Source organism: Gambusia affinis, linkage group LG07 (genome assembly GCF_019740435.1).
Source record: "Gambusia affinis linkage group LG07, SWU_Gaff_1.0, whole genome shotgun sequence".
NCBI classification, from domain to species: domain Eukaryota; kingdom Metazoa; phylum Chordata; class Actinopteri; order Cyprinodontiformes; family Poeciliidae; genus Gambusia; species Gambusia affinis.
In genome coordinates this window covers 24,255,298-24,278,638 of record NC_057874.1, presented here as the reverse complement: position 1 = coordinate 24,278,638, position 23,341 = coordinate 24,255,298, and the positions used below count along the sequence as shown (strand labels likewise).

The 23,341-nt window shown below is 35.4% G+C and overlaps 1 protein-coding gene across 2 annotated transcripts in view; it reads right to left on the bottom strand.

The window, feature by feature from the left end:
- igsf21a (immunoglobin superfamily, member 21a) overlaps positions 1-23,341 on the bottom strand; it is a 181,802-nt gene that overhangs the window by 119,719 nt on the left and 38,742 nt on the right. For both annotated transcript variants that reach the window (XM_044121503.1, XM_044121504.1), the window contains one exon: positions 6,749-6,861. In XM_044121503.1, coding sequence (XP_043977438.1) covers positions 6,749-6,861 — 113 coding nt within the window. The remainder of the gene's footprint in view (positions 1-6,748; positions 6,862-23,341) is intronic.

Here is a 23,341-nt window from a genome sequence, read left to right as displayed (position 1 = left end):
TGCATTCAACTACTCTGAGTGAACACTTTGTAGTTCATTCTAAATGCATTTAGAGTTAGAATGCAAGTGTTCTGAGGTATGTTTTTATCAGCTGTGAACATCTGGAGACCTACCAAAAAAGTTCAAGCTCTGCCATATTGGATAATGGTCATCTGGAAAAAGTGAAGTTTAAGTTTTGCCACAGATTCTGAATTGGATTTACATCTCAACTTTGACAGCAATTCTAACTCATGAATATGAAACATTCTATTGCCATTTTTGAGCTTTTAGATGTACTCCATAGGAAATGATTTAGTATTGAGAGCTCACTTTTGCAAATACTCTTAAGTTTACCAGAATAAATAAGGCTGAATATAAATGTCAGCCAGAGTAAGCAATATATCAGATCTTAGGAAATGTGCATGCAACTTGAAAGCTCACCAACTAAATAATAAAAAAGAAGAATACAAAATAAAAGGTTATTGAATGTAGTTCAAAAATTATTATAGGTCTAAATTGCATTCCTGAACCCATGGTGAAGCATTTAGATAGACAGGAAACCAGATTCACTGATAACCTGAATACACCTCTCTATAAATAAAATCCAGCCCCATATTTCATAATTCAAATTAAATAAGCTGTGAAAATCAAAGAAAACAAATACAACTTACTCAAATAATTTAGAAAAAATTATATATTTTTACAAAAGATAAATTATATATTGTTTTTTTTTTTTTTTCCCAGCAAATTTATATATACAGTTGTGGTACTCCGATAATACAACTCTGGGAGAGTTGTCAAAGCTATCAATTTGTGGAGGCAGATGGCTTCATTAAACCTTGAAAAGCATCCAGAGATTACATAGGCTGACAATTACAATTTATGGCTGTCTTTTCTTATTGCCCTTTCTGGATATTATACGCAATTGATTTTTGTAAAAGGCTGAACATAAATGTCAGCTTCGACATATGTGAAAAGATGTAAACCAACATCAAATATTCGTTCTCTATTACAAGAACTGAAAACATAAAACATAATAGCAGCATAGAGTCTAACATGCCAACTCTGATTAGCATGAAATGGTTGGAGAGATTTTCAGCAGCATGTAAAGAATCACTGTTGCTTGTGTCTCACATGCAGTTTGTGCTTGAAGCCACTGTTTTGTGCTACAACTTCAAATATTTATGACAATCAAGATATTGAAACTCACAGTAGGAAACATTCTAAACATGCTCTGATTCACTTCTCGGTGCATTGATGCCACAAAAACAATTGTCCTTCAAGAGACAGATAAACGATCCTCTGCAGTGAAAGAATGAAGGACTGAAATGTAGAAGTAAACAATTTAGGTAAGCAAGTGAATAAGTAGAGAATGTACACATTTATAATTCAAACAGACGCTGTAAAGACTGACACAACTAGAACATTTCTATGGCATCCACCTAGTTCCAAAACACTGATGAATTGCTGAGGGCGTTAATAGCAAGTTTCACTACAAACATCTGATACAGAGTGTCTACTCCATTTATTTTATATGAAAACAAAAAATATGTATGGAACAAAATTAAACATTTGCAAATTCAATTCTCATATAAAAACTGATACATAATCTTTTTGATTGAGTAGAACAAAAAGCTTATAGTGTGATAGGGCATATTTTTCTTTCTAGTGCTGCTGATATTAAATGCTACCATGTAAAGTCAATTATTAGACCTGACCTCATGAAATAATGAGAGACGTGTCTCGGAGCACAGGATAAAAATACAAGCATGTCAAAATAAATTAAATAAATTGGATAAATGGACAAAGCTAACTCAAGCAAATGCTTGCAGAAAATGGCTCAACTAGCAGGCAGGCTTTTGTTTAATTAGAAAATGTTTTAGGGAAGATACTTTTATTGGTGCAAAAAGGATCCCAGAGGGGTAAAGTCACAGATGAGAGAGATTCTATGGTGGACAGAGTTGAGGGTGGGTTGGGTGAGCAGGAGGGAAGAGCTGGGTAAGCCAGTGATTAAAATTAAACACAGCACATAGGAGCACTCAACAAGCAAGACACCACTTGCTCCTGTGCTGTCAGCTTAGCACACCTGGGTGCCCACTGGGAGAAGTTTCATATGCACGTATTAATTAAAATGACACAAATTAAAACAAGCATGAGATGATTGTGCTTGTCTTTTAGAGGCTGCATCTACCCATGCACTGCCTTTCTAAAACTCTTGTTCCAAAAAGCCATCACATTAGTATCCCACTATCAAATATGCATCATCACTATTTGCAATGACATTAAGCATAGAAGACAGCTTGTTGGCATTACATATCTGTGGTGCTTAATCTGCAGTTCACCAGTTCACCACTCGCTAAAACAGTCATGTGGCCTGTAGTGCAATATCATATAGAGTTGAAAGGTTCTCATTTATTTTCTCTTGAAACATTAGCTACTGAGCTATACCACATCCATTACTGTGGGCTGCTCTCATTCTCCCTCTCTTGTACTTTTCATCTCCATTTCTTATCTTGAGTGAAACAAAGTAAGAGCATCAACAGAGTTTCTATTCATATACTATTATGATCAGAAAGCTTGTAGAAGGCATAAAAAGATAAAAATCTGCTAATGTTATGTTTTTTTTTTTCTTAGTTGAAGCCACATGTGTTTTGTGTCTGTTAAAGTATTGGTGCTTTTACACACATTATATAATCCTACCTACATTAATAAAAAGTAGATTTGCAAATGATACTATTTGTTCACACTAACAACAAGAAAAATAAAGTCATTACATGTGGTACAAAAAAAAATGTCAATATATTAATTTAAATTAAAGTTGTCTTATTTGATATTTAATGTGTTTTTGATATCCAGTCATTAAAATCAGATATGTGTCAGCATGGACCAACTTAAAGCAGAGTACTGGGTGCTTACCAGCAAGGCCGGGAGCCACAGTGTAAGACTATTTACACTGCTATTCCAGCTGGTAAAAGGCTGCTGCAATGTTAGAATAGCATCTTTATGCAGTCAGCAGAAATTTTAACAGAATCTTTTAAACACAATAAATCTCACATCAAAGCATTTAAAATAAATTAAATTGATTACTCTTGGGTCCCAGCAGATGCAAATTTTATCAGACATACCACACCAAGAACTCTGCAACTGTTTTAGTGGAAGAAAAGTCTCCTATATCATCTCCCACATCTGTCATTCTTTGTCAAACATGCATTCCTATGAGTGAACATAGTTACAAACCTGAAAAGCTTGTGGAAATCATTAGCAAAATGTGTGAAAAGAGAGAGCTGTGAAGAAGTCAGGAGAGGGTAAAAGAGGTTGTGCAGTATAGACTGGGAGAAGCTTTCACCTCGACATTTACAAGTGTTTGGATTCTGTGTTTTACTGAGCTTTTTCTTTTGAGTTATTGAATTTTATATCCCCCTTGCATGCAGCTTTGGGGCAGCTGAATTCCTCAATGAAATTAATGTTGAAATAATAATTCCATACACATAATGTAATAAACAATAAAACCAACATACACACACTGGTTTTACAGAACACAAGCATATCATATAATTTTGTTTTTCTTCAACCTTTCTGACATAAACACAGTTTCTTTTTTCTACTTTACTTTTGAGGAAACGGCACATAGTCAGGAATCCAGGTGTTATTCTTTGTACAAAAAAGTATTTTAAAAAATTCAAACTACCTAAAAATGTTTTGTACTGTATTTAATCTGCTATGAGCTATAAAGCTGTGAATTTTCTAAATGTAATTAGTTCACACATTACAGCAAAATAGCACATATTCAGACCTCAATTCAAGATCATGTGGAAATCAAAGATTTGGGTTGTTGATTGTACCAAGTTAGCATGTTGCAGGTTTAACAGAGAATATTTTTAGAAAAAAATAAAACAGAAGATGAACTAAGAGCAAAAAAACCTAGCCAACCATATGATGGGTAAAGATAACAAGATTCTCTGATGTAAAATGCACAAGAACTATTAACCTGGGATTCACTTCAGCAGCTCAAGAGAAAAACATAAATCAATAGTCTTCAATATTTTCAGATAAGACAGAAGTGGAGTCTGAAGACATAGTAAGGTAAGTAAAACATCTGAACTTAAAGCTTGAACGATGAGAAACTGTTTAGCTACTGACTAACCAAAAGTGTAATTTTTTCAATAGACCCAAACTAGCATGGAGGGAAGTCACATTAAAATAAAAATATTCTTCATTAAAGGGATAATTTTTATGTGTGAAGTTTTGGACATACCTACAGAAATTTGAGCAGGTTTTGCTTGAGAAATTTTCAGCAATAATTATAGTTTTAACCTCAGTACATCTTCTGTCACATTAAGTCTGAAAGCTCTATCCTCAAAGAGAATATGTCACACACTTGCACGACAAATGATCATGTTGAAATATTCAGCTTATTCAGCCTTTAATGTGAATTGGTTGAATTTTAAAAACGCAAAGATTCCCCAGGTAAGATCACTCTGCAGTCCATTTGAACAGGATATAAAATGAGGAGTCAACAGTGTTTAGTCAAATAAAAGGCAGAGATTAAAGAAACTTTGGCAGCCAAGTGTGGGTAATTGATTTATAATTCATCAGCAGTTGTGCTGAGCAGCAGACTCCAGAGACATGGGGCAAATCTCTCTTACAACCTCCTTACTTTCCTCATGAGAATACTTAATACAGGAAGCTCAATTCTCAAAGTGGTTGCTTAAAGCACAAATATTCATGGACACTGCAGCAAGCTGACAGAATTTAAGCAAAACAATGCACTATGATGCAGACCCAGCTTGATTAAATGAAATTGTGCATTCCCCTTAACATCATAGATCACTTTCGCTGCTGTGACAAACTGCCATAAATCTCTTTATGTCCTACCTTGAAAGGTCAGCATTTGGAAAGATAAGTACAGATACACTGTTTTATATCACAATCATAAAATAGAGAAAGCAGAGGCAAGTCCAAAGACAAAATTCCTGGCTAAGCAATAACATTCTGCCCATTAGTGAATAGTTTTTTGTTGAGGTTGCAGGAGTGAAACCCTGGTAAATGTCACTGTAGTTTGATGCTGTGCTGTTCTGGCTATCAAACCTGGTGTGAAATAATTACTGGGTAAAGTGCAGAAATGTAAGCTGTAATGATTGCATGAAAGAATGTCAATAATTATACCATGGAAAAGTTTATGTAGGCCAACTGACTGTTTGAGGGATGGAAACATGAACGCAGTAAATGTTTCAACTGTCAAAAGTCAATTTATGTATACAAATAGCCAGTTTATAGAAGGTAATATTCCAATGAAATGTATGCTATAATAGATCGTATCCCTGACAAGCTACACCACAAAACAAATTATATAGTATGAGTATTGATTCTAACAAAACAAATTATATATACGAGTATGGATTTTAACTGCATAGCTTTGGCAAATTAAATTTAAAAGAAAAAAAATCTGTGTCATCATTACTTTATTTTATATTTGTGTCTGTCACCAACATTTGCTTGCCCTGGATATGTTAACATTTTGCAGAAGCCTGGACATCTGTGCATTTGCAGGGGACAGATAATAAATTTGAAAATGCAGTAAAGTGTCTGACATTTTGTACAAAGTCGTTGTAAAGAAATCAAATTTACAGCTTTTTTAAGATGCATTTTTTAAACTATACAATAGAGGAAAACCACCAAGTGGACCAAAGCAAACATACATGTTACAAAGATTGCAAAAATATAAAATAAAAATATAAAATTATGTGTCATTATTTTTTTTAAGAATTGTTAATTTATTAATTAGAATTTTTAGCAAATCACTTTGAGCTAACTGAGCTTTTACATTCAGTCAACTCTCATAAAATCAGCATCTGGAAGAAGTCTGAACCACCCTGTGCATTTAAAGCAGCAGGGATACAATAGTTCAAGAGGGATCAGCAAAGTCACCTTAGCAATACATGTGACTGAGCACTCGCTTGTTTGGGAAACTCATTAATCATTTGTGTGTGATTCAATGGAAAGCAAGATTGCATTTCATAAAAACAGACTGCATCAATGACATTTCAGTGTCTACAATTCATCTGCAATCACACACAATCACATTTATCAGTTTCACTGACAAAGTCTGGAGCAAATATGCATAGCTTTCAAAAATGATTTTAAAGTTTTCTTTTTGAGCCAAAACAAAAGGTTGTAGAAGAATGTGGCAGCAGAAGCATTCTCGACTTTCATATTCAAGAGCTTTTCACTGTCTTGAAGTTTAACAAATGTCCTTTTCCAGGAGTGTAATGTCCAGCAGATATTTTAGGAAATATGTGTTTTGGCACAAATTCACAGCATGCTTGTTTTCTTTTTTTAACAAACTTATATGCTCATAAAGTTTTGTTTCCTCATTCAACCCAAATTTAATTATTAGTGGCACTTGCACAATTGGGATTTAAATGATGGTTGAATCACCAGCTGCGGACAATTAGGAAATGACGGTGATGACCATCAGATGGTGAAATTAAATTCCCAAGGATCATTTTGCTGTGCATCTCTTACAGCTGGCCCAAATAACAGCTTGTTTCCTAAAAACTGTAGCATGACAGGACATGGCTGCTCCCTTAAAACATCCATAAACTCGTGATGTGGCTTCTGTTATTGACTGAATGATCATGCATCGCTGGTTTCCTAATGTCACAATAAGCATGCGAAATAGCTTTTGGTATTGACTGTATGGATGGAATAACAGATACGGATGTTGTAAAGATCATCTAGCGCTTAATGGCTTTGAAAGCATACTCACCCTGTACCAAACAATCTCTCGCAGCCTTCCATCGGTTTTGAAGTTACATTTGAGGGTTACAGTCTCACCGACAACGACAGGAGGCAGTGGCTCTATCGTAACTGTCAAATATCCTGAAAAATACACAAAAGGAATGAAAAAAATTATTAATAAAATTATGCTGCTAAAACATATTGCCAATGTCCTTTTTTAATTCAAAAGCTAATATTTGACTAAGAAAAAAGTATCATTTATAAAGCTGTCAAATTACTTTCAAAGATAAAATTCCTTTTATCTTTGAAATTAAATTCTATCTCATGGAATGTAATTTTCTATGGGAAAATTACATTCATCATCCTTGAGCGAATTGTCCATGCAATCAACACACTTTCCCACATATATCTCAAATTGCTTAGTAAATAGGACGTAAGAAACATTAACTCAAGAAATAAGGTTGTATTTTGCATGACTCCGTCATCATCGTGATTCCAACATCATGCTCAGCTATGCAAAGAAACACAATTATGTCTCATGAAATGTGCTCCAAAGCTTCACACATATTCATCACTCCCAGGCAGTGTATTTCTGTTTTCTTACACAAATATCATGTTCATCTGAATAAACATGGTTGCGTGAAATATTATTTGCTTTAAAGCCATGTTTCTGTTTAAAATGATTTTTTTTTTTTTACCATGGCAGTTCCTGTTTGCATTGTTATGCAATGTAAAATGTTTTCACAAAATTGTTATTGATTAGTTTAACAAATGCAAAATGCAAAATGTAAAAAAAAAAAAAAAGAAATCTCCCAAAATGATCTTGGGTTAAGTGCTTTTGGGTCCCGTTGATGGGAAAATGGGTACCAAATAAATATACTTTTTCTGATCTTAATTAAATTATTTAGGTTTTACATTGAAAGTTGTGGCTAGTTTCCATGAAAATGTTGTTGTAAAAGGTTTGTACAGAAAGCCTGGAGCTACAGAAAATTCCACATTATTTTTACACTAAGATTTTAAATTCCTTAAACTTTATATTCTTCGTGTTTTAATTTTTTTTTTTTTAATTGCATGTTGGAATGGTCACTAACCACTTATTTCACCCCTAACTCATCATAAATTGGCACTAAGCAACAAACCATCTGTTTACTCGTTATAGCAACACTTTTTGACCAGCAGGATACTTTCCATCGTATGATCTAAGAGCAGGTGGCCAGTTTGCCAACACAACCTTTGGAAAATATTTGAGCATTTTTCCACTGTGAAACAGAAGATTTTAATACTGTCCCAAATGTTTTCATACGTCTAACCAGCTTTCATTTTACCAAAACAAAAATAAAGCTAATAGTTTCACTGACTTTGTAAAAAATGCAGCTATTTTAAATGTTGTTGAGAATAATAACCACTAAAGAGTAACTGGCAAAAAGCTACGGGTTAGTTCCATAAATGCTAGAAAGCACTTCCTGGTCGTCAGTAAATAATTACTTATCAGTACTACGTGTTAGAAAAGTTTAACAACATGTTCTCATTTGGGTATATCTCATCTGCCATGCAGACAGTTGGGGGTCACCCAACCTTATTGTGCGAAAAGTAGGGAATGACAAGAAAAATGTTTTCATCAATATCCAAATTACAACTGAACAGGTAAGTAATGGAAATGATAATATAAAACAATCTAATGTATAACTCAAATATTGTTGAGAGAAAATGGACTGTTATAATTTAATCTGGTGCTAAACTAGACTAGACTGGTGTGATTATGGTTTTATGCAAAGACTGTTTTGAAGTACGCAATAAGCAATTGCATTGCATATTAACGAACCACATGTATGATTATCTCTACATATATTTTATTCCCTGCAGGATTGTGGGAGCTGGGTGCCTGGTAATATTCAGAGGGAAAAAGGAAGAGTTCCCCCTCTACATGAAATCACAGTTTGTTTGTTTGTTTGTTTAGGTGAATGGGTCTATCTGTGGTTGCACACACGTCTAACAAAAAATTCACATAAAAACAGTTCAGCTGAAATAGAAACACAACATTCTTGTTGTCAAGTGAAGTTTATTTGTAAAGTACATTTTAGCAACAAAACAGTATAAATTACACTGTATGTACAAAACATAATAAACATACCAAAATGAAACATTGCGATATTGGCAAAATAAAGAGCAGTAAAAAAAATCAATAATTATTAATCAAAGAAAACTCAGCTGGATTTTAGCCTTGATTTAAAGGAACTCAGTGTTTCAACAGTTTTGTAGTTCTCTGGATGTTTTTAGCTTTACCAACTACAGCTTTGTAACAAATCTTCATTAGTCACAGGTTCAAAAATACTTACTTTAGTTTTGTTTTTGTTCAGATAAAGAAAATGGTAGCATATCCGCACACTGCCTTGTTCTATGTACCTGCTTAATGTTAGAATGGGTGTGATGACTGAGGGGCAACAGTCCTAACCACTATACTGCTGTTCAGCTCTGTATAATCAATTATTTAAAAACCAAGCAGAAAAAAACTGAAAATAAATCTAATGGCCAATTCCTCGTGAAGGATACTTTACTGTTTGATCATCAGCAATTTTCAAAATAGCTTACACGTTGTCTGAAACCTGCAGATACGATGTTGTAACCCTAAATATATACAGTTACTATATCTGAAGAAACAGAAGATTAGATCTTGCAAACTGCAGCAGGGGAGTACAAAGGCAATTAACTTGGGATAATAGGTAGACCCGAGAGAAAACAAACATATCCTAAAAGGAATGCTGTCTGAGCAAAAACCTGGTTCAGAAATTTACAAAAACCTTGTTCCGTGTATTTAGTCACATCTGAGTGAGCGAGCATCTGAGCTAACATTTCTAAAGAAAAGCAATCCTTCACGACATGCTTGATACAATTTCACTATTAGATAATATTTTATGTAACAAAACAATTAACAATTTCACTTTTCAGAAAACATCTTCTGAGTAAAACCAAAAGCATGCCACAGAATCCAAGACCACTATATCAACTTCATTAATGTTGCTTTTCCCAAAATTGGCACTGTATGGAAAACACGAGACAATGTGTCATTCTCAAAATTACACACAAGCTGCACACACAGCAACTTGAATAAAACTTATTGTGAATATGTGTCAGCATTGCCAAAGATGAATACACCAGAGATTTTTAAATATGAGAAAATTATACTTTTGATATTGTTTAAGACAAGCAAATCTGGTTGCTCTAATCTAGCATTTAGTGTCAGTAAACTAATGAAAAGCTAGATCCACTTTGTGGTTAATAGGAACAAAAAAAAGAATAAAACTCTTATAGCTACGCAGTAACATTCACATTGATTTATCTATGTACATAAAAGGCAAACAAAAATACATTTATGATGTTTGAAGAAACCACCATTAATCTTGTGTCTTGTAAGATATACACTGTACTGTTTCTGCACCATAAAAATGACACTGGAGCTTAAACCCTACACCAAAATAAACAGCTGTTCACTCCTCTGAATACATCAGAATACAAACAAACCATTTCAGACCATTTTGCTATTTTCTCTCCTGTTCTGACTTTCCCATGAAGACCTTTGACAAGCATCCACTTTTGAAAAGTACTAGTCTCAACAACCAACCTCACTTCACTTTTTCTTTTTCACATTCATCGTTGTTTTTGTTGCACAGATCGATTCTTAATCATTTAAACAATAGATTTATTTACATAATGATTATATGAGCTTTACATTAATTAGCATAATTGCATAAATTAACTTTGTTGCAAATCCAAATTAAAATGAATAAATGTATACTTATACTCAATGTGCTTAAACGATGTAATGTCAGCTATCTAAAACCCGTTTGAGAAGATAATTATGTAATTTTCAGTAAGAATAACACTTTCAATTTTAGTAAAATTCTAATAAGTAATCAGGAGACTGGCTGGAAGCTGGAATTTTTTAAGATATGAGCAGCATCTTAAACAGGTTTGGGGTATCAGCATTAATAGCCAAGCCACAAATCAGCCTGTCTCTCGTGTCCACACACCTAGATATGCTTATTATAAAATCTTAATTTAATCAGACGGCTGAAGACTTCCTCTCTCCAAAGTCAAATTGAATGGATAAACCTTTTCAGAAAATGCATGTCATTAACACAGAGCTGATGTTCTCAGTGAAATCCTCACCACTTGTTATGAATCCAGAAAAGGAGCAGTCGGTTCGATGAATCTCTCTTTGGGAACTATACTGTCATAAGATACATTAGCAAGCCTATGACAAAAAAAGAGAGAAAAAAGGAAATGCCAACTACCCTCCAGGAACATGATTACTCATCAGTGCAAAACTCTGTTTTTGCCTCCAGAGATGGACACAAGTGTTTGGTTAAGTGGTAAAGCATTTATTGCACACTCCAGATGGTGGTTTTCTTCTGTGATTGCAGGAATTAATTTGGGGCAATTTGTTGACTATGTAGCACAGTGTAAAATTATGTATACACAATGACAGAAAAATGCTTCAGAGCCTGTGGTAAAGGAAGAGGATTTTTTGTGAATTACATGGGTTGTACACTTGTGCCAGGGTACTTCAAACCTAAAAGAATCCCTGTAATGAACGGGAACAGATACCGTTTGCACATACACAAACATGAGGATATAATTCACACACATCCAGTATCCATCGAGTACCATCCAAATGACTACATAAATTAGACACATTTTAACTGCCAGTTCTCTTTTGAAGATATTCCAACGAGCAATAAGTCTTGTTATGCTGCATACCCCTATTAAAACATTGGTTAATGTGGGCAATATTCAGGTAGTTCAGAAGTAAGCATAAATTTATGCCAAGTATAGGAAACAACAGTGTGCAAATGTTTTATATAAGTAGTAATTAACATGAGTCAGCTTCCATTCAGCCCTTCCCAAATGGCATCCAAAAAATAAACATTTAATGTACATTTAAGAGCTTTTCAGTTAAGTCGTAGCTATAATTCTTTTTAAATAACAAATATGTTCTTTTTTGTGTTTTCCACACCATAAAAAGCACTTCAAATAAATGTATTTACATAGCACCAATTCACAACAAATGGTCTCGATGCAATGTCCAAAATAATTAAATTCAAATAATGGAATTAAATGCAATGGAATACATTCCAGTTCAATCTTAGTTTTAAAACAATGTAGTCAAATTTAGTTCAGAGAAAGTTTTATTTGATTTATTTGTGGTTTTTTTTGTTTTGTTTTTTTAAATGAATGTGCCATAATACTTATTGTGAGTGCATTATTTAGCCAGGAATGGAAATACTTAAACATAAACCCTGTAAGTAAGCACCTGGGTATAAGCCTTCCCTGTGTGAATCAAACAATCTGCTCAACAAGTATATTATCTTGCCGTCTAAGTCTCACAAAGCACAGCATGACTCTTGCAGAGCAGGTTGAATCAACCATTTTGTGTAACAGTTTCTATGGCAAGGAGGATGAGTTGAGAAAAATGTTTAAGGTGTTGCATCCTTGATCTGTGATAGTTAGCTTCCAGAGAAACTATTTTAAGAGAATACGTCTTTTGTTCTATCAAGGCATGTGAAATCCACGTTCTGTCGAATTTTTCAAATGTATATTGTTAATAAGTACTTTTCTGAATTCTTGAACATCACTAAGTACCCATGCTAGTTTTGACCTGAGATTGTAGTGCATTTAATTGGCTCATATTAGCTAGTTGTGGAAGCAAACAAAGCCTCCAGCTTGTCTTAATCCATCAGAGGCTCTGCTGGAACAACATCTAATGAGGTCTGCAAACTATGCTTTTTGCCATTAATAACAGCAATTTGCCAAACTGCAATGAGAAAAACAAAACATACTCAATGATGGACTGGGTCAAAATTGCACCTGTTATTGTGCTTTGTGATTTATGTTAAAGGCCTACCTTGGCTAAGGTATTGGTGCGGCCTGGGGTATGAGAAAACTGTGCTCTGTGTTTCTCAGCTCTCCTTCTCAACAATGCCTCTAAGCAATGTAAACAAACAAAGCCAATTTTAGCACCCTAACACAAATCTGAACACTATCAGATTCAAAAACATAAAAGATTTGGGGGGATTTTTTTATTTGAAGAACTGAAAGAAAACAGATAGAATTAGCAGAATGTTATTGTTAAGTGAAATTTCAAATCCATAAGGGGACTGTTTCACTACATGAAGCTACTGAATTAAAAAAATATTATTTAGTATTCCATGTGAGACAAAGGCTTAACATGTAAAATCATGCTTTGATCCTAGTAGTGTCAGACATCTTGAAGCTTAAAATGCTTTGATATTGGAAACTTCTCTATTCATAGCATGAAAATTGAGTCAATGCTTTGTTGGTCCCTCATCAAAAAAGTGCAAGGCCAAAGCCAAAGGCTAGCGGTAGAATAGGTTAGCCAGGAATGGAGATACTTAAACATGAACTTGTTTAAGTTCAACAGTTTCACTTTCTTTGTGTCATAATCCTTTCACCTCTTCCACCACACATGAAGGCAACACAGAACAAGTGACTTTAAAAACTGTACTCTGTTTTTTAATCAAAAATAAAAAGGCTGAGAAGCCTTTAGCTACCTGGTATGTATTCAAAGAGGCACTTCCACTGGTCAAAAGGGGGGCCGAGCAAGTCCGTCAAGCATCCGATCAAATTATCAAGAAAAAAAACTAACAAAAAGGACACTTTCCTCAACTCACTTGGTCACAGCTATTTCTTGTAAAAATAAACTGGGAGGAAAAACCATTTTAAACCAGTCCTCCAGTTGGGACAGGCTTTTTTCCAAGAATTTTATCTCAAAAAGCTCTGCTTATATAATAACAGTTGGCAACTGCTACTGTCAGATTGTTGCAAGTTGTGCAGGGCATGATAGAATATTTTTTGTAGATTATAATATCTTTTCACTTTTGTTTGTTTGCCCAACACTCAGGTAATAAAGGTCTTCAGTCTTGTCCAACATAAAGTTGCAGCACCTTTGCAAGTTTATTGTGGAGTTTGACCGTTTTCATCAGTCAAGAGGTTTTTTTATGGTGTGTTTCATTGTTATTGTGTTAAAGAGCTTTTTGATCAGGAAAACACAAAAGAGTTGAGACAGGTGCACAATAAACTGAGAATTATGATGAATGGAAAGAAATCGACAGAAAGAAGATGATGGAATAAGCTGTATCAAAAAGAAAAACAAGCGGATTTTGGAAAAGTCTAAAAATGATTTTCTGCCCTGAACCAAACTTTCATGTTTGAGGCGACATAGGGTGGGTAAATGAGTTAAACCAATTCTTCAGCTTTGGACTCCTCCCCTCACACCAATCCAGTCATCACTGCTTCAACCCATCCTATCTTCAACCCCCACCTGCTTTTCATCCAACAGCTTCACACCTCTCAGCTCTCTGCCACCCCCACTTTCTCTGCATTAGAAGACTCCTTCCCATAATTTACACCTCCAAACACACAGCCTCTCTAATTCCACAACCCCGTCGCTCTCAATACTCCAGGTGAGAAACAAGCTGTGAAAGATCATTGTGTGAAACGCTGCAGGTCCGGATGGCATCAGACCCATGCTCCTGAGGTGCTGCACAGATCAACCGTGTGGTGATATTATATTCATACCCAACATGAGCCTGAAGAAGGGGATGGTACCACAGCTGTAGAAGACCTCCTTTGTGTTCCCGAAGAGTGCATACCCAAAGGGCCTCAGCAGCCACAAACTGGTGGCAGTGAACTCACAGCTGATGAATTCCAGCTCCATGAAACCCATGTGATGGAGAGGCTGGTCTTTAACCATTTTCACCTTCTTTGTTAGATCTGTCTCAGTTCGCCTACCAGCCTGGCATCAGAATAGAAGATGGCGTCATTGACCTCCTTCAAAGGGCTGTGATTTAGATGGAGCCTGGAAGCCTTCCGTTCTGAGATTTCTCCAGTGCTTTTAACACCATCCAAACGGGACTTCTAAAGAGACAGGGTGGAGCTGTCAGAGGTGGACCACCGTCTATCACAGTGGATACTGGAGTACATCACTGGTCTCCCATAATATGTTATAATAAAAGGCTGTGTTAGCAATACAGGGGATCCCAAGAGAACTGTGTGGAAACTGTTCTTCTTCACACAGTGAACTTCTGAATCATTCTCCTACAATGACTAAACACCCCAGGAACTGACACTTGTAAGTAACTTACATACTTGTAGCTTACAAGTATGTAAGTTACTTACATAAATGGACACATGTAGGTAAACGGGAATTCACCTAAAAGAAATACTAAAACACTGATGATCTTTACAGAAAGGGTCGGAATAGATTGAGATGCTCAGGAGTCTAAGCTCTTTTGAATGTGCAGGATTTTTTTTGACTCTGCGGTGGCATCAGCCATCTTGTTGTTTGTTGGAACAGCAGCTTATCTACAGTTGGGAAGAAGTGATTCGATAAGCTCATCAGGAAAACCAGCTCTGTCCTAGGATGTCCCCTCAAACCAGTGGAGGTGCAGGGAGACAGAAAAACACCAGTGAAACTAACATCACTTTCTGGCAGTGCACTCCGTCCTGCCATGCATGTTGCATAACTGGAAAGCTCATTGAGTGACAGACTGCTGCATCGTAGATGCACAAAACAGTTATTATAGATCCTTCCTCCCAGCAGCTGTAAGACTCTATAACCAGTAATGCTCCTCACAAATTCAAAATGTTTACATTGCTGCTATTGTTTGGCCCCTTTGCATATTTTTGTAATTTCTTTTTATATATTTTTTCATTATTTTAGCACAGATATAGAGAGCACAGTTTAAGAATAATAATGATCTTATTCAGTTAGCACATTTTGTTGGATCTGCATAAGCTATTTCTTTTTTTAAAATTTTACATTTGACTTTATTAAAAAAATCTTTCTTATTTCTTTCTTTTTCATTGATCTTTGTGTTCATATGCGGGTTTTCATTTGCCTGTCACTTTGGGGGTTTTAGGAAGAGGGACAAGAAAGCGTGTTTCTGTTCTATTGTTTTATTATTACCACATTTAAGGAGAGGAATTCAATACTCCATTGCCATTTGCTACTTTTCTTCTCGTCACAAAGCAGATTGCATTAAACACCTGCAGACACAAAATCTCCCATCAAATCCAGCATAAGACCTTCTATATGTCACATAGGCCTGTCGCAATAAACAATAAATCAATTAATAGTATGATAAATTAAAACTATCAACGTCATTTTAATTATTGGCTTTATTATCTCTTCCGGCCTTTTTCTCTTTCTGTTGATGACACTGAATAACAAAAAGTGCTCTCCACTGACCCTCCCTTCCTCATTTCCTTAGTGTAATGTCCAGCGCACACTACACCATCTTAGAGCTGTCGGCCCACTGTCGGCCCACTGTCGGCTCATTTTCAAAACCTGAGAGACCACACATTAGCCAACAAACATCCTTGGTATAACGGTTTGATCGGGTTTGATCCTGCCGTGTGGTGTCCAAGAATGGGCACCAAATAATGGCCACAAGTCCAGTTAACCAATTTTAAAACCAGGCATTAATCAATGCTTTACAACAATCTACCTGCAATGCATGTGGCTAGTGTCAGTCCTTACTGAATATAAATCATTATAACCTATTTATGTCACATTAACAAAAAACAGCTGAAAAGTTATCGGGTTTACAATGTTATATATTAGGAATCCGGAATGCTCTATAATCATGACATATCAATACATTATTTTAAACACAATTGAAATTAATTTATTTGATAGTAGAAGAAGAAGAAATACATGTTAAAGATATCAGGCATACATGAATAGAGGGTAATTTTAGTTCGCTGACCAGGATTTTGTTGTTTATAAATTATTTAAAAATTTATGAAGCACCTATTTTCTTGTTTCAATCTGCATAAGGGCCAACATTTTCTGAGAATGTCTTCTCAAGCTATTTTTAAATGTAGACAAACGCTGTAGGAAAAACGTGATGCTATTTTTTTGTGTGAAGCATTTTATTGAGCAAGTCTGTCATGTCTTATCATTTTAAAATTGGAATCATTCACTAATAACATTTAGTGCCAGCGTTGAGCCTTTGCCCCTGGATCCCAAAACAATAACATCAGAAAGCACATACCACACACCAAACATATAAAGAAACATTTTTGTCAATACATGTAATTATAAAAAGAAAATCCATGTAAGAAACTTAACTGAAAGCTTTTAGTTGGAAGTAAATGATTGATTTATACAATCACTCGATTAGTAATTAACATGCTCTCTGAGCTAGACATAATCAGTATTTCTCTGTGTATTAGCCTGATCTTGCATAAAATAAAAATAAAAATCATACTGATTACACCAAGTCATGGGTTAATGCAAAACATTCTCAATGTTAGTACACCTTCAGACACAAACTTAAAATGATATGTGGTGTCACAAAATGCTTAAAATAATATGAAAATGGATGAAAATGAATCTTCATTTGAGCTTCATATGAGCTTCACATTTACAAGATTTCAACAGACTTGAACACCTGTGGGAGATTTTGTGGTTGGTTTGTTACACAGTGCTCTCTACCAACAAATCCAAAACTCCAAATGTGGGAATATGCTTTGGAAGAATGGCTTCATGTCTTCTTAGCAGAGTTTGGAAGACTTGAGCAAACACTGACTAGGCATGTTCAAGCTGTTCTGGAGCACATGGCACCATAATACCAAGCAAAGACACACTGAATGCTGTACACTGTTGTTTTTAGGTTTGTCATCTGTGTCTAAAGCACTTTTAAACATGATAAAAACAAAGTATTTCTATGCCACATGCAGTTGAAACCAGATATTTACATACATTATAGAAAAATGCATAGCCGCTATTATCAAAGTCTTGCATGAAAACAAACTAAACACTTCTGCTTCAAGTTGATTAAGAAAAAAAACTAACTAAAAAAAATATTTCTAAGTATATGTCATACATATTCACTGTACATATATATATATATGTGTGTGTGTGTGTGTGGGTGTGGGTGCGGGTGTGCGTGGGTGTGCATGTGTGTGTTTATTTAAACTTGCTTTGACTGTTTAGAATATTGTTCCCCAAGTCAGGGGCAGTAGACCCAATTGTGTTCTACTCCCACTAAAAGAACTGATATACAGTAATGTAATATAGCTGACCTTTCTGTTCACCTCTGCCCACAAATTGTATACAGAACTGACTTCGGGGCCTTGTGACACTCTCCTGAAGAATAGGGGATTGGAGAACTGCTGTACTTCATAAGATAAAACCATGAAGAAGGAATGTTGTGTGGAAATTCCAAAACCCAGACTTTCTTATCCTTAGCCACTTTGATAATAGTTTGGCACCATGCTTTAGATTAGTGTCTAATGGAAAGACTAATTTGTGTCCAAGCTTCAACTTCCTGGTTGATATCTTGAGATGTTCCTTCATCTCAAGATTTCATTTCCTGATATCATTCTTTCTTCATCTTTATCTTATGAAGTACAGCAGTCTTTCTTGCAGTGACACACTCACACCCTTTCTTTTCACTTCAGATGTTTTCTCAGGTTAAAAGACTCCTGAACTCTTCATTTTCATTCAGATCTCGTCATTATGATCCCACACTTTAATTTCAATTTTATCGAAGCACAGAAAGAACCTCTTCAAAGAAAAAAATCTTATCTGTTTTTTTATGTTGCTTTTGAAGTAATGGCTTCTTCTTTACAGAGTAGCCTTTCAGTCCATACTGGAAGGACACATTTCACATATATAATGACACTCTCTGTCTAGCTTCAGCACGCATCTTCAGAAGATGTTTTGGTTTTGTTTGAAACCACACATCAAAACACATTTATCCCTGGCACACAAAACTCCACTTCCTCCTAAACGAGATGGAGGCTGGATGTTTCAGTGCTGATTATATTGATGTGTAGTTGTTTGAATAGATTAACCTGACACCTTCAGGCTTCTGGAAATTGAACCAAGGGATTAAGCAGACTTGTGGAGGACCAATCTTTGTTTTCTGATTTCTTTTGATTTTTTCCTGATGTCATACAAGGAAGCAATGTATTTGAAGCGTGTGTTGAAATACATTAACAGGTGTGTATCTATTTGACTCAGATGTTGTGAATCACAGGCTTGAACTCCATTTAGATCATAATCTGGAACTTTTAGTCAGACATCAAGGAATCAAAGGTTTATTTTAAGAGTACGTATGCAGTGTAAATTAATATTGGGTTTCAAATGTAACCTGTGTCAGGCTAGCAGCTCTGACAGAAAGTGACGACAAGGAAAAACTCTTAAACTCAGTTAACACATCTTGGGTGGTAATTTGTAAATATAAGCAGGGCTCAGGAAGAGTAACATGGCAGGAGCATCTAGATGACCTGCTGATAATTTATTCTGGCCAAGAACACAATCTGTGCCTGTAGAGAATGTCCTTCTTTGTAAACAGAAAGAAGCTGGTGTGTTTTTCAATCAGAGTGATTTACTGTTTAATGACATGCTTCAGCTTCAAGAGTGTCAGCAGTCGTCCTTTGTAATCCACCGCCCTCCCACATTCCAGTGCTGCTGTGGTGGATAGCAATCACAAGGAACCTTATCAGTGGGTCCTCATTTTAGAGGGCCTTAGGCATCTGGAATTATAATGTCAATGGTGAAGAGAGTTGGACCCAGAAAGGAAATGCAGCCAATCCTCCTACGCAGCTTAGTCAGACAGAGTTATATCTTGGATTTTTAGCTGGCCAACTATGACGGATATTCAGTTCTTTAAAATCTCCTTATCTTTTCTGCCTTTATATGGCCTAAATTAGCACAGGAATGTACAAATGCAACATAAAACTCACAGCTTTTCCTTTTTCATGTATATTGTTGCACAGATTTAGTGATTCTCTGGACCATTTTGGTATTTTAGGAAATAAACAGCAACAAGAAAACAGTTTTTTTCCACAGAAAAAAAAAAAAACATAAAAGGGATCTCTTGGGATTCAGTTGTTATTAGCTGAGACACATAAGGCTTGCATGATAAAGAAAGAAGACCACCATTGCTGAAGCCTGCAAGTGGTCCCTGGATAATAGTTTGAGCACCAAGTTTTATATGGCGATGACATCTGGAAAAATGATACATACAGGAAGGTCTGCTGCATATTATCCAGCCGGGGACGTGTATGTGCAGGGACAAATGTGTCATTAGCTTGTCTGCTTGAGGTGGACATTCTAAATCAATGTGCAAACTAAGTCAAGTAATTTGCTGTAAAGTAAAGAAAATGCTACTCTAACATTCATTGGCTTTAAAGCTGATTTTTATAATGAAATGTATGATATACAATATTTTCTATTTATTACAGTTCCTGTATTGGCATTTTTTTCTTTTTCTTTTTTATGACTGCAGTCACATTGCCATGCATCTTAAAAACATGTGAAAGATACTCAATGAGATGGTGAAAATGTGTGAAGATATGATAAGAAGATTTTAGAACAAGTTCATCCAGTCAATTTCTAAGCCATTTCTGGCCTTAGGCAAATTATTTGCCTTGGTTACAGAAAATAATACACTGATCAAGAAAATTTGCATCATCAGCCATGGTCTGCATTACCCAAAGTGTTTACACCAGAATGCAGTAAAAATTTTGAGGAACAGAAGTATGACGTGGCCTCTAAATCTGGAGTATTCTATGGTACACACAACAGTGAAATCAAAAGAAGATCAGGTTGTTAAACATGGTGTGGATGGACCCATTTTTTTCTTGAATGGTTAAAATCCAATGTAACATGTTGGTTCTCATGGCGACAGTATTTGTATGAATTCTGATTAAGTAAAACAAAAGTAATTAAACAGTGAAGAGTACCTTATTGTGGGAAAGAATGACACTCACAACATAGTTTTTCTGTCTTTGCCAGTTAGATATTTTTACACTGGAAACAATTACATGGACACAATAATAAAATGAGAAGGTCTCAACTGCTACTCCAACAGTTTAAGATGCTCTGGTCTTAGGACTGTGGGGTTTTTTTTATGATGGCAGCAAACAACCGATGGATTAATCAGACTTGTGGAGCTCCAATCTTTTGTTTCCTGATATCTTGCCTGATTTCTTTTTATTTGTCCCTGATGTCATACAAGGAACTGGCTTTTAGAGTCTCTGTCTGTAAATAGGTAAATTTCTGAATTTGCCTGTTAACAAATTTAAATAGTAAACATGCAGACATATAAATACATTGCAATTGGTAGACTGACATAAATATGGATAAATAAAAATATAATGATGGGTGATTGATGATGACTGTACATCACCAAATAAAATTGTCAATGAAATGACATTGGTGTGCAATAAAGTCATGCTCTACTCAAACGGTAACCAAAGGTTTTAAGGCCCCATTTGTTGATAATTTTGTTACCTCTGTGTCTCAGTATTAATCTGGCAAGAGGAGAAGGTGCAATCCAGGGCTTTGAGTTACATCAGAAGTCCTCAAAGGCAAAGTGTGGTTTGTTTATGACTTCAGAGCATAGAAAACTGGTAAAGGGGATAAAAACAGAACTTACATGAAGCTTTATCTGTGCTATGGTAAGGATTAGAGGACTGCCTGCCCACCCCCTGCCTGCACCGCAACCTACTGCTGGTGTGCTTTGTCTCAGCAGATTTTAAACCCCTTCTGTCACTCAAGATGTACTTCATCATTTCAGTAGAATTATGTATAACATTTAGCTGACCAAAATTGCTTTAAAATACACACAATAACATAACATATGCTACAGTTAGTACATCTAATAGGCTATTCATTGGGATAGGAATGTGTTTTATTGTTATTATTATTTTTATTGGAGCTTTTTTATTTGATATTCTGTTAGCAACAAATCAACCTTTACAGTCAGGCAAGAAAGAAATGGACGGGAAAAGACTGAGGCAATCTGACTTACCTGATTAAACAATGTATGTACAGCACAGCCGAAACAGAGCAAGTTGGCCTTTATGTGTAGAGCCTAATTGTTAAGTAAAAATAACAAATAAAGTAACTCCTTAAAGTAAGTTCTCCTGCCATCATCAGAATTATTTATTACAGGGCGGGGAGGATGACCAGACCTGTGCTATAAACTGCCAGAAGAGGAGCCAGCTGTCCCAGCCCACGTTCTTATGTGATCTCTGCTTAGGGAGCAGGCTGCTATTCCAAAGCCTCATCTGAAAACAAATTAAAGAGGATTAGAGGCTGCCACTGCAGCTCCTCTCCTCTCTGTTCTGGGGAATATAGTGCCATCCTGGCCAAAATAATGACCTTCACATTGACTTCCTGTTACACATATAGGTAAACCTCAGCAAACATTGAGGTAATGGCTATAGCATCAATAAAAATGCCAACACAAAAGGGTTTAGTTCCTTATATGCCCAGCTAAATAAATATCTGGCAATAAAGCATTCTTTCTGATCACATTAAATTATAATTTTAAGCACTGATAGGTCAGAGAGTAGTGCTTAAATAAGAATAATGAGACATCAAGATTGATTATATGAAAAGTAGTGCCTTGCTTGATATGCTGTCAGACCTGCCTTGTCTCTTTATACTTTACTAATAAAGATGTAAAGTTGTAAAGATGTCATCAGCACAATTTTATTTTCTATTTTTTTAATTGATCTCAGCTATATACGTGTCAGGCTGCAGGTTAGCATGTAGATGCTCATGTACATGCACTTATTTTTTTTATTTTTGTATAGTAATTTTTTTTCCCCACATTGTGTTTGTGAAAAGCAATTTATAAATAAACTTTACATACAAGACTTTAGCTTTAATTAATATTATCAATCTTAGACATATAAATACTATAAATGTATATAAATCCAGCTGTTAGCACAGCATGCACCAATTATGTGTTCAGTTTCAATAAACACTGTTTATCAAATCTATTTTTGGAACTATTGATTTCAGCCAATGAACTAAACTACCAACATCGTTATGTTACCATTTAGGAAAAATAACTGCCCATCCAAACTAGCATGTTGTTATCCTGATTCCAGTCTGGTGCAATAGACTGACTGTGCCAGCATGTTTGGAAGACTCCTTGCTGAAATAGCTTGTACAGACAGCAAAGGCTTGGTATAAAACAGTCAAGAGGAACAATTAAATGATTTTACAAAGACTGGCTCCACTCCACTCACATTTGTAAGCTGTTTTATTTTCTTTCTCCTTTCTTTACAGCAACATGCATATATATAATTCATAATGCTATAATTGTAGGTACCTATGTTTCCTTGCACTTCTGACTACTGATGGTAAGGACAATCAAATGATTTCCTCTTTTCAACCTGCAGCTATTTCCTTTCTGTAACTTTCTTGTCTTTTTGACAAAACCGGGCCATAAAGTCAGCTGTCAGGGCAGGAACTGTGAGATGAATTTCAGGATCCTCTCATTATAGAAACATTATACATTTTTATTGAGTAAAATAATAAAAGAAGAAGAAGTAATGTGATGTGAGTAAAACAATTTGTTACAATGACAGGCAGGGCTGTTTTATAGTGAGACCCATCAACAAAGATCTCTGATAGGTAATATAACCGATTCTTCAAAAGCGCTCTAGGTAACTTTTTTACTTGATGAAAGGCACTGCATGCTTTAAAGGTGCAGAAATAAACTGGAATGACTACTTTTTCAAAAGTCAACCCTTCCTGTTCTAATGCAAGGAGAGACACAAAGTTTCT